Source organism: Bacillus rossius, chromosome 11, assembly GCF_032445375.1.
Source record: "Bacillus rossius redtenbacheri isolate Brsri chromosome 11, Brsri_v3, whole genome shotgun sequence".
Taxonomy (NCBI): domain Eukaryota; kingdom Metazoa; phylum Arthropoda; class Insecta; order Phasmatodea; family Bacillidae; genus Bacillus; species Bacillus rossius.
The window spans coordinates 27,109,302-27,122,735 of NC_086338.1; the positions used below are offsets into that span (position 1 = coordinate 27,109,302).

The 13,434-nt window shown below is 40.7% G+C and overlaps 1 protein-coding gene across 3 annotated transcripts in view; it reads right to left on the reverse strand.

The window, feature by feature from the left end:
• Nucleotides 1-13,434, reverse strand: part of LOC134536722 (proton channel OtopLc-like) — a 380,858-nt gene that overhangs the window by 139,005 nt on the left and 228,419 nt on the right. For 2 of the 3 annotated variants that reach the window (XM_063376601.1, XM_063376600.1), the window contains exon 1: nt 5,807-5,933. The exons of the other annotated variant lie outside the window; for it this stretch is intronic. In XM_063376601.1, the coding sequence (XP_063232671.1) occupies nt 5,807-5,918 (112 nt within the window). In that variant the 5' untranslated portion in view covers nt 5,919-5,933. Of the gene's footprint in view, nt 1-5,806; nt 5,934-13,434 lie in introns of those variants that run through there. 3 annotated transcript variants of the gene reach the window in all.

The following is a 13,434-nucleotide window of genomic DNA, read 5'->3' on the forward strand; positions in this document are numbered from 1 at the left end:
TACCGGGCCAATCAGGACGAATGCCTGGGTATTCTGTTCGTCAACGGTATCCTCTAATTCTTTACTATTACATATATATATAGAGACCTGAAAAATTCTCGGATTCATTTCGTGATATGCTACAATTCAAATAATTATACCTGAGCGCTGCTTCTACCACTGGTTAACTGTTAATCTGGATAATGAGGGCCAATCAGAGACCCTCGCTCACAGAAGTGTCGAATCACAGACACTCACAAGTCAGCAGCCAATGAACAGGTGGTATTTGCCCGAGTGTGTAGAGTGTAGTGGAGTCTATCCTGAAGGTCATTTAACCCGCGAATTTTTCCTGTCTATCTCTCTCTCTCTCTCTCTATATATATATATATATATATATATATATATATATATAATTTTGGCATCTGAACACTTTCACGTGTTGTTAAGTCATTCGTTCAGACCGGATCCCCACAGCTAAAAGATCCTACGTTTGCTATCAAGACTTTGTCTTCACCTACACTGGTTTTTCATTATACTGTTTCCTCGGTTACTAAACTAAACAACCTCAAGAACCTAAAAAAAAGTTTATACCCTATTCCTCAAATATTGCCTAAAAACTTGGGCTTTATTAACATGTTAAAAGTTCATTTTCACACGTTACTCTACCTAGCTATCTGACTTTTATAATTTTTCACAAAACACTATGTTTCAATACCTTTTATACTTTTTTTTAATATCATACATATTGGCTAACTCTCTGTTTCATAAAATTCACAGTCCAAGCATATTTTCAACAATGCATTTTTCATTTATAAATTTATGTCAAATGTTTTACGAATTAACTTTCGATTCTCTGCTCTATCGCTGCTAACTTTTTCCGGCATAAATTCGATTAAATCCTCTGTAAAAACCATTTAGAATACCTTCGCCGCAACAGTGATGCCAAACTATGCTAGAACATAAATCACTATCAATGTCCTGCTACAGTGATGCACCGTGTGATTATTCCTAGAAGAGGGTCAGCATTTACGCGTGCTCTTTGTGTGGCATTTATTATATTTTTACTCATCATAGAAGCGAATGCCCATATTAAGCTTCATTTACGCTGTCAGGCTGTTTTTTAATTTCCTCCGAGTTCTTAAATGAGCAAGATGGCTCAGTCCAGGAGCGGGGCTATAGCTTAGCTGAGCTCACAACATTGAAAGTTTTTAACGGTCGCAGGTGGTCTCTGGCCAGCGCGGAACCTCGTAATGCTGGAAGAACATGGTCAAAACGGTAAAATAAAATAAAATACAAAAAACTAAATATAATTTCGAAAAAATCTCTTCTGGACGCGAACGTCCCCTTGCCTCCCCCCCCCCCCCCCCCCCCCCCCCCAGCCCATCCTAGGAGAGAAGCTACGCACAAAAATTTCCCAGTTCTGCGGTACGGGAACCACAGACAGACACTTTTACACTAATGTAGAAGATTCAACCTTCAAGGCTGTATTGAACGATTGCTTAGCTGTTTTCATCCAAGCAAGTTGTGCCAACCTTCCCCGAGCCTGGTCGCTGGAGCCACGCATGAACTGAGCTGGGAGATTCTTGCGCGAGGGATCGCGAGACACCGCACTGTCTCCTCTGCAGCAACCGCTTCAGTGGGCTCCAGAAGTCTCGCTCTGTCCGACTGCCCTGTCTCCGGCGGTCCCCTGTCCCATCTCTTTCAAACCTGCTGGGTTCTTAAAAAGTAACCAACCCCATTACTAGAGACCCGGAAAATTCGCGGGTTCATTTCGTGTTATGCTAAAATTCAAATAATTATACCTTAGTGCTGCTTCTGTCATTGGTTCACTGTTAATCTGGAGGGCTGATGGCCAATTAGAGACCCTCACTCATAGAAGTGTCGAATCACAGGCCACCCAGTCGAGACGACTCACAAGTCAGCAACCAATGAACAGTTGGCATTTGCCCGAGTGTGTAGAGGATATTGGAGTCTATCCTGGAGGTCATTGAACCCGCGAATTTTCCGGGGTCTCTACCCATTACTAGAGACTGGAAAAATTCGCGAGTTCGATGACCTCTAGGGTAGACTCCACAATCCTCTACACACTCAGGCAAATGCCACCTGCTCATTGGCTATTGACTCGTGGCACCTGTCAACTGGGACGCTTGCGATTCGATACTCTTTTGGTTGAGGTTTTTCATTGGCTCAAAGTCCTTCAGATAAACTGTGAGTCAATCACAAAAGCAATATAAAGATACAGTTGTTTGTATGATAGTATATCATGACTTGAACCCGCGAATTTTTCCGGTCTCTACCCATTACTATTTGGTCGCTCATCAGATGCCAGAGAGAGGGACCGTTATTGGGTAGACTGACTCCACTGTTCTGCGCGAGTGTTCAAAATTGATTCCGTGATACCAATACAACAGTCAAAATTTTTGTAACGTTAAAAAAAAAAATTGGTATTTTTTTTAAGATCTGGATTTTAAATTACGGGTTATATCACAATTATTAAAGTCTATCAACCAGACAGCTAAATTATTAACAAATTTTTAGCGTGAACGAATTTTAAGCTGCTGACCACATGAACACGAACCGATGACGGTTCTATTTATTCCCAAACAAGTATTTTTAATTCGGCACTCAAAAAAGGTTTATGTGCAATCAATATCGCATTTTCACCTTGCGGTGATGGACCTAACCATGAATACCCAGGGCCAAGGATATTTCACGAAAAGTTTCCCAGACCAGCTGTGTGTTAAAACTTTGTAGCATTGTCTGTTTTTTTTTTTGGTTGGCTGGGTTTCTTTCAGGTACAATGTCCACCGTCAACACGCCAATCACAGCCAACCAGTACGAAAGCAAACGCGTCCTGACTGGCCCTGCCAAATAGGGCAATGGTTTCTCTCGCAAACCACTGTCGCTAGCGCGGGCATACCTCATTGCTGTCTATTCAAGCCTAGAGACAGGAAAAATTCCAGAAATAATTTCGCGATGGAACAGGTTCCTTTTTTTGAATGACTAAGAAAGATCAAATGTAAAACACTCAACAAAAGCAGTATCGGATCACAAACATCCCTGTTAACAGATTTCATGAGTCGGTAGCCAATGAGCAGGTGTAATTTGCCCGAGTAGCTACACAGAGGATCTTGGAGTCTATCCTACAGGTCACTGAAGCCGTGAATGTTCCCGGTCTCCTATACGTGTCCTTCAGGAACACCTCACTGTTATGCCAGACACGTGTCCAGCTTGAGACACGCACGTCGCCTGATTGGTCGAACAGGCCAGCCACGCGGTGGAGGCCCCGCCTACCCGGGCACACATAGGTGCGCAGAGCTTCAGGGAAAACAACGCGATTTCAAAACTACAGTGGGGTCTGTTTACGAAAGGCATTTAAGAGTTCGCTGAGGGCCGAGAAATACTTTTGACTTCGGATTAAGTTTTTTTAAACTGTAATTTTATAGGTAATAGTTAAAATGGCTAAAAACGCATGTTTTCGGAGTAATTTTTAGACGTAAAACAATCGGTACAGATTCTTGAAATCACTTAAGGGACTTCCATTACACCTTTATCTTCATTTCTCCGCCATATAATGTTACGGTCACCGCTCAAATTTCACAGCTATCTTGTGACGACGAGGAGACTGCGCGCCAGTCCACAGCCCTGCGCTTAGAGGCGACACCGTGCTAGAAACACCAGCGAGCGTCGCGCTTATTATCCCGCCTCGCTGACACACATACACCCTTAAGGGGCCCGCCTCGTCAGGGGTGTTTAGAAATCGCGTTGTTTTTGACGTCTAATAAATCGATGAACGCCAGCTGCACGCAAGAAAAAAGTGTCCCGTAACGCACATTGTCCCGTTATGCTGTGTCCCGTTACGCTCACTGTACGCTTGTGCCGCATCTATCTCACTTGCACTCTATTGGAACAACCATCGATTTGACTTTATCGAGGCACATTAAACTTGAAACACTCCCATTCGTTTCCTACTTTTCTTATCATCGTCCTATCCTTAACATAATTACACAGATTGGAAGAAGTTAAATAGCAAACATGTATAAAAGTTATGGTTAAAATAATCTGTTCGTTAAAGTAATAAACATATTTGAATTAATGAGTGCAAATAAAACTAAATTTATCAGTTAAATTGTAGATTTCATTTCACTCCTTCTTTGTATCCATACAAAATAGTGATAATACAATAAAAATTATTCAATTTTATTCATAAAAGTATGCAATCATTTCACCAATGTTTTGTTATGACGTTGTCACGTTAAACTATCGTCCGTTTACAGACAACCAATTTTTTTCCTGAAGCTCTGCGCACCGCGTGTGTGCGCGGGTAGGCGGGGGCCTTAAAGCGCACTCACCCGTCCGTCCGGCGCTCACGTGACCAGCAGCCAATCAGATGGCCCGAGACATTCCATCCGTCCGTCCGTCAAAACCTTACCGAGCCTTAACTCTCGACGTACGGAACGGACGAAATGACATCCGAAATTGTTAGCAAGACAGCTATTGCCTACAAAACTATTTTGAAGGGTTTACAAGTATGTTCGTTTGTTTAGCTGTTTCCATCAAATGTTTTTAAACTTACATTTAAACACATTTTTAAACAATACCAGAGCGGAAAAAAAAATTGAGTTTAAAGTTTATTATTAAGTTCTTAGCGTTCATGAACGTCATACGAGGGAAATTTTCAGCACTATTTATAGTCTGTTGGCGGTATGGAAATGTCTAAGTATTGGGCGAACTTGCGGACAGTTGTGATCCGCTCAGACGCACGGGCGACCAATCAGGAGCTGCGCCTAGGGTGATGGCCGCAAGGCTTCTCTTCGCCATCTTCAGCCCGACAATAAATATTTCCCCCCCCCCCCCCTCCATTTATTTAATTTTCAGACAATTATTTTCACTGCACGTTTCCGGGTGGATTTTGAAGGGTTGGGGGGGGGGGGGAAGACGACATATTGCGATTGTTAGCATATCGCGACTATCGGAAATCGTTACATAGTTTTCCGTTTCATGGGTCATAAATCCCTAAAAACAACCGTCAGCTAAAAGTTGTATGTTTATCACCTTTTTTTTATAGACTCTAAGACTATCGTAATGTTGCACAAGTATCTACCTTCCAGACAGATAAAGAAAAAAAAAAACAAGTGAAAAGTTTGTTAACGATGTGAAATTGGAACAACGAAAGCTTATAAACGGAAAAGGTCTTCGAAAAAGAAAAGAAAAAAAAATACTGTACGTACGAAGTTATAACTAGGCACCGAAAAAAAAAAAATTGGCGTTTCCAAAAGATCACAGTTCTCTTGTACACTCGGGCAAACGTTACCTCTTCATTGGCCCTGACTGGTGAGACGTCACAACTGGGTAGCCTGCGATTGGGCGCACTTCTTAAGTTGTAGGGGGTCATCATTCGCCAAGAGCAGAGAAGCGGAAATCTCCCGGTTTTCGTCCGGCCTACGGGTAGTCTATTCAAAGTCGCGGACAGAAGAGCTCATCAGCCCATGATGTTTTGCTATCCCATCGGCTGGTTTCTCGAGGAGAACACGTATTTTTTTTTTCCTCGTTGCAATACACGCGCCCCGCCCGTCGATCCAAGTGATTTTACAAAAAAAAATGTGTGTGGTGCAACTGAATTTACAATGCACTAAGCGAGTCGTAGAAACTTGGGTTTTTCTGGTCTCGCGCACACACTAACTGGCCCGGTTGGCGATGTGATGGATCGGCGGCTCGGAGCAGCAGAGGGGCTGCGGTCCTACCAACACGTACCTCTGGCCTGCGGACTGCGTGCCGCTAGCGGGAGGGAACTGGAAGCACGGGACACGAGGGGGGTTGATCGTACCCATGGTCGCGCAGTCGTCGCCCGAGGACGTGGCGGCCAGCAGCCAGCGCGGCAGAGAACTGCGCGCGGAGCCGCCGTCGGAAGAAGCGACGCGCGCCAGTTCACCCACCATGACGGACACGGTGCGGCGCCGAGACGCCGACTGCCTCCGGGCCTGCGCCCCCCCACTGGGGGTCTCCTGACCTCCCCTCCCCCTGGCCCAACCCGACACCACGTGCTGACCAGGCGCGCCTGCGCGCAGTCACACCCGTGCACAGTGTACCACCCGGTACCTGCAGTGGTTCAAGTTATTAGTGAAATATGTAATAACCACGGTGGCGGATGATGCGAACTAAAGTTTAAAAAAGCCAAATGGAATAATTTATAGTATTAAGTGTTTACTGAATTTCAACAACATAAGCTATATTTTAATAAAATTTATTGTAGGAAATCAGGTCTAAATCCGGGTTTCAATATTTTTTTTTTCCCACGTCTTTTTCGCTTTCATCGGAGCCGTTTCATTATACAGTTTGAAAATGTGGTCTGCTAATCAAATGATTCAATCGTTGACGTAGCTGCTTCGGCTGCGAATTCTAGCGGCAGTTGTGAAAACAACGTGTGATTCGCGTCAATAAATGTAGTTTAAAACACAATTTGTGTATGATTATCACACACGGCATTTTTTACAAAGAATTCTGCTTTAAATTTCGTGTCCGAGTTTCTTATTACAATTGTATTTCGTCGGCTTACTTCTAAAACCTCATAACTCAATTTCAGTCAATTTTACAGGAGAACTTATGAGCTTTTGGAGCACGGTTTCGACTGACAAAGATACGAGGTTTTATAATTTGTGAATAGAAAAGAGACTAAGTAGAGTTGACTTACGAGGTTTTATCAGCATAATGCACTATGAAAAAATAAAATAATACACCAAACACATACGGAATATAAAACTGGGAAAATCTGGACTTACGAGGTTTTAGAAGTAAATACAACATGAGAACACATACATTTGCTCGTTCCCAAGGTTAGATGTTACACATCACTGGCGAGTACTGAAATACTCGCTCACATTTTTTTTCTCTAATAAGTTTTTTCGCAGACCGGGTGATTTCTGGTTTCGTGTAGTTAACTTCGACTCCAGTCAGCGGTGGCTGGTTTTTTCCCCTGATGAATTAAACTGTTAAACTTAGATTCTAATAGAAATAAGGTCAGTCAAATATTTTAAGGTTTATTAATCATTTTAAAACTTTTATAAAAAATAATAATAAGTACCCTGAAATAATTGAAAAATCGTATGAGGATAACCCTTAAATATACCTACATTTACTGAAACTTCAAAGCCAGGTAATAACGTTTATATTTTAGAGTTTATAACTAAACCCACAATTATTTTGTTGTATTTTTTTTTTTACTGCAAACAAGACTCAACTGTCTCGTACATTCCAAAGCCACTTTTATGTGCTCGCTGGCCGATATGAAGAAGGCGTCTTAGTTTTTCACACTGGGTTTCACATGATCAGGCCAACAATTCTCGTGTTTATTAAGGCCCATCTACAATTACGGTGTCCTAAAATGTGTTCGACTAACACTAATCGCTGATTGGTCCTCGTGACCCTCTGACGTCATGGATAGTAAGGGCGATGGTCCGAATCTCCCTGGTCCGAATACATTGGTCATTTCAAACTTTTTGTCCCAATATCATAAAAGAAGTACAACACTCAAGATATTTTCCGCTTCCGGTTCCCGTTTAAAAAAGACAAATAGAAAATAACGGACTCTGCGCTAGGAACAGGAAAACAAGCAGACCAAGACGTGATATTAATAAGTGGCTGTCCGTTTGCGATCGGCGCCTTCCAAAGGCCGGACACGCGAATTCATTTTTGGCAGTGTGATCAGAATTATTTTACTACCATTTGCAATTGCCTTGCCAAACTTATTTAACTCCAACAACTTTCACAAGTTAAATTGATATTTAAAACTTAGCTGCGTAGTGTTTTTTTTTTTTTTTTGCAATGCACGAAATAAATACACAAACGCAACTGAAAAAAACAACACTTATTTTGGCGCTGTATATTTATTTAATACTCTCTGGTGACTACTTTAGAAATCAGTGGATTCGGACATCGGACATCGCGATTGTAGACAGGGCAGTTTTCCGTGCGACAATGTGACGTCATTCACACTAGGATAAGTACACAGACCTCCCACATGTTCGAAATGTTGTAGACGGGGCTTCTACTGGCTCGAAATCGCTCAGGCCGTGTCAAGCGAACAGTGAACCAATCGTTGAAGTGAAGCACAGGTACTAACGCAACTCAATTTTACTTGTCGATCCGTGAAATACTCTCGCCTATAGTCATGGGCGAAAATCTGTTAGAAAACTAGTGGGGAAGGAGGGGGGAAGATAACGTTTATCATTCCCAGTTCACAGTTACGATTCTGCAAGCACCTGTGGGCTTTTTGAGAATTTTTAATTTCATTGTGTAAGGGGGGGGGGGGAGGGTGGCTGCTCTCGGGATCTATACCCATGCCTATAGTTATAACCGATATTATTATTTATAGAGACCCGGAAATTACGCGTATTCATTTAGTCGCAAGCTAGAATGCAAACCTTCACACTCTCGCACTGTGTTCATGATTGGACCGCAGTTGTTTGGACACGCCCCTATACGACCGTGAGCCAACGATGCCCAGCTAGGAGAGAAGTAAGCGAATCAGGCAGTGCCAAATAACAAGGATAAAAATGTTCTCTCTAAGAAATCAACCAATGGGAAAGTAAACATGGATCGAGCACACTTATAACTTTTAATTCTATCCTGAGGCCAGAATAATCCGCGAATCGGTCTCTAATTATTTACCATTAATACTTTCGTCTTCTTTTTTTAGTTTCAATGGGTACCAAGTATGAAAGAGTTATTTGAGGAGTGCCCTTCCAATGTTGCTCACAGAATCCCGTCACGTGGTCACCTCGTGGGCTGCACACGTGAGCTCAAAAAGCCGTTGCCCGTCGCTTCCTCCTGACCCCATTCCGCCAAGCCTTCCCAGCCGTTGTTCCCTTTTCAAAATTCTACGCCCGTGGCCGCACGCGCGGACCGCTAGTCGCGATGCGCAGTTGTCCAGCGATGGCGCCCGGCAGCGGGAACACACTGTTCACTGACCCCGAGTCGTCAGCCTGTGCGCGGCTTCCGTTATTTTCATGCAGTTTTAAAAGTAAAAGGTTGGTTATGCTTGGTCAGTTATGTACATTATACGTCAAATCGTTGATCAAGTTTGAGAAATATATTTAAAACGATATGAAGTGTAACTTCTTTGGGCGCTAAGGGAGTAAAATTTTAAGGCCGAATTTTAATGCAACGTTTTCTTAAAACATTGATTTTTTTCCTAGCCTAAATTATTCTAAGTGTGTAAGGGGAGGGTACAGGTTAGGGGAGGACCTAAGTGTGTCTCAGGCCGAAGCCTATACACTCTACCATGCGGGTTTTTAACCATGCAGGACAAGGGCGCGTGCATCGTGTGCTTATTGGGGTTTACTGGCCAGCCATGGCAGCGATTGGCGCCATGGCTGACGCCCCATTGAACGTCTAACTTAAAAGCTAACTAATGTGACCCAGGTAAAACCTTCACAAGACACAGGGAAAACCCTGGGCCGGGTCATGCGGGGATCAAATATCATGCATTAAGCAAGCAGGTAACTACTGGGGTTCCATGTGGCGGCGTGCGGCTCAGGTTGAACCCCGCCATGCTGCAGGGATAGTAGGGACCCGCCTGCGCCTGATGCCACCCCAACTTGGGCAGAGGGCAACACAGCGGGGTTTAAGCTTATTTTGGAGGAATAAATTTTTTTTCAAGTTTATTTAGATAATTGTCATATAGTTATCTTTCTCGCTCTCTCGTTCTCTGCCGTTTTACCCCTAACGATATACTTACGAGTCGAGGTTTGATTTGCCAAAGAAGTTTCACTTCTATCACGTGTACTGAGTTACGCGCGCTTTATATGCATAATTTTTTCTGGAATAAAGGTTTAAGCTGGTGCATGTTACCGTTACTAAAACCAAAATTTTGTTTGTTTTTATTATATTTATATATAAATAATACATGGAAACGTAAAAGTATTAACATTATTACTAAAATCGGTTAATTTTGTTTCGAGAGTTTAGTTATTTTTCGCTTCTCCAGACGATCGTTACTACAATGGCAAGTTGGTTGAGTAAGGTCAGCACATTTAAAATGCTCTAAAATGGTAATAAAAATGGGTTGTCTATAAAGTCGGTTTACGGACGATAGTTTAACGTGACAACGTTATAACATAACATTAATGAAATGATTGCATACCTTTATGAATAAAATTGAATAATTTTTTTTTGAATTATCACTATTTTGTATGGATACAAAGGAGTGAAATGAAATCAACAATTTAATTGATAAATTTACTTTTATTTTCTATCATTAATTCAAATATGTTTATATACTTTAACGAACAGATTATTTTAACTATAACTTTTATACAAAGAAGGAGTGAAATGAAATCTACAATTTAATTGATAAATTTACTTTTATTTGCACTCATTAATTCAAATATGTTTACTACTTTAATGAAGAGATTATTTTAACTATAACTGTTATACATGTTTGCAATTTAACTTCTTCCAATCTGTGTTATTCTGTTAAGGATAGGACGATGATAGGAAAAGTAGGAAACGAATGGGAGTCAAATCTATGGTTGTTCCAATCGAGTGGAAGAGAGATAGATGCGGCGCAAGCGTTCAATGAGCGTAACGAGACAATGAGTCATCCTTTTTCGTGCGTGCAGCCGGCGTTCATCGATTTATTAGACGTTGTCACGTCAAAATGAATGGATTGTTTCTACAATTGTTTTTAGGTTTTTTTTTTATCCCGAGCGGGTAGTCACGTCCGAGACCTGACCGGGGGTCGGTGAGACGCCGCCCTACTCTTGATGACGAGGGGGAGAGGAGGGGGGAAGTGGTCGCAGGCACGCAGCACCGCACACACGTGACCGCCTCGTGCCGTAAGAGGCGCGGCCCGTTGCGTGGCCACGTGGCCGCCCGCAGCGGGGCGCTGGGTCGCGCGCCCTCACGTGCAACAGTTCCGTGCTTTTACATTACAGAACCACTTGCCAACACCACAACAAACATGCTGTTGATTTGTACCACGCATGGCTGTGGTTATTTTTTCACAAATGAAATGCGTTTTTGACGTGACTACGTCTAATAAATCGATGAACGCCGGCTGCACGCACGAAAAAGGATGACTCATTGTCTCGTTACGCACATTATCCCGTTACACTTTGTCCCTTTACGCTCATTGTACGCTTGCGCCGCATCTATCTCTCTTCCACTCGATTGGAACAACCATCTATTTGACTTTTTCGAGGCACGTTAAACTTGAAACACTCCCATTCGTTTCCTACTTTCCCTATCATCGTCCTAACCTTAATAGAATAACACAGATTGGAAGAAGTTAAATCACAAACATGTATAGAAGTTATAGTTAAAATAATCTCTTCGTTAAAGTAATAAACATATTTGAATTAATGAGGGCAAATAAATGTAAATTTATCAATTAAATTGTAGATTTCATTTCACTCCTTCTTTGTATCCATACAAAATAGTGATAATTCAATAAAAATGATTCAATTTTATTCATAAAAGTATGCAATCATTTCATCAATGTTTTGTTATGACGTTGTCACGTTCAACTATCGTCTGAAAGCCGACTTTACAGAAAACCATTTTTTGAGATGTTAATTAGAAACAATTACCAAAATTGACGCATAATTTTAAATTTTAATTGATTTTTCATTCTTAGCATAATTATTTTTTAAAGCATGGACCAGATAATCGAATATTCAACAATTTGACCTTATTGTGTTGTATCGTATTTACTCAGTTAATACTGAAAAACCGAAGAAAAATAAAAAATATTCAAGGAACGGTTTAAAAATAACTACTGGAAGAACTGGGACAACACAAAGCATTAATTCTCGAGTGAGACTCCAAACCTTTTACTGCGAGCTCTACTGTGTAGTGGTACAGCCGTTTTCACGTAAGTGTACAAATTTACAAATATCTAACAAACAAGGAAATAAGTGGTTCCTCAATCAACTGTAACCCGCCAAAGGATATTATCTTGCTGTCAACCAAAGCAGACTCAAAATCTCTTAACATTATATAAATGCATGTTGAGTCTAGCCTGAAGAGAAAAGAATCAGTTGAATAATCTTCGCTCAAGAAAGAATAGTTTCTTCATATAACAGCATATCCCAACTGAGGTAGATTTCAGATTAATGCATACTGTATAGTTTGGATGCAAACCTTTTTTAAAGACCCAATAAACGGCCTTTTAAAGGCAGCTTTAAATTCATTTGAACAAATATTTTTCGTTATGCTAGATTTTGGTTGCATAAACATTTAATCGCGTTTAATGTTTACAAAAAATATTCAAGTGCAAAGCCCCTACGAGCTCTGTAGAGCACACTCGATTACCTCTAGCTTTAGCTTCCTTCCGTGGAACTAAAAGCAGTTAACATTCGAGTTTGAACAAGAAGAAAAATCACCATTCGTTGAAAACAAAATTTCTTTCGAATACTTGCTGTCTGGTACGTAGTTATTTTACGAAAAGTCAGTTCTAAATCAGTAAATTATAAGAGTCAATCAGTTACTAAACAAAGATAATTAATGGTAGGTCTACTAATTGTCGCATGAGCAATGAATGCCTTGTGCGAGTCAAAGTCAATCACATTTGTTTTATTTAGTGGCAACTTAAAAAAACTAATTGTTTATATATATATATATACATACATATATATACATATATATGTGTGTGTGTGTGTTTGCTTATTGCTGGAATCACAATAGCGTGAAGGCGTAATGCCAATATGGTGATGCGACAACATAATATTGCGTTAATATGAAAATAGGGTTTTAACCTGCGTGACAACAAATTCTATGTTCTTGCTGTTTCATACGTTCCAGACATGCGACATCCAGCAATGTTCACAGTTTTTTTTTAATTTATATGTTTAAGAGTATTTATTTTCAATTCATAATTAACATTCAATTGTAAACTGTGCTTAAAAGATTTACCAATTTCATAGAAAAATTCAATAAACAAAATCTTATAAAATCAAAAATAATAATAGGAATACCAATGCAAAGTACAACCATCTTTATAAAACCAAATTCTGACTCCCATTTCAGTATCGCTGTGCCAGAGACGCGATGTAAATATAAAATATTTCTAATCCGGAAGCCTGTCGCGTCCGCCATTTTTGTCGCGCTGACGTCATTGATGCGTCAAACGTGATTGGTTATTAATCTTCGTGTCGCTGACGTCGTGCTTATGTGAATCCAGCATTAAATGTTTGTGTCGTGTAGCTTCTGTTATTTATTATTATTTCATATAAAATTTAAATAAATAATCCATATTACACGAAAAAGTAGGTGCTTTTCAATTGGCAATTTTAAATACTTACAGATACTGTCAAAAATCGTTTTAAATGGCGTTCCGTGGTCAACATTGTATTTTTTAGAATTTATACAAATTTTTCATCGTTAATATAAGAGCGTGATTTTCCTAACGCATTACCATTATTTGCCTGAATTATCCATCGAATAATGACGAATACA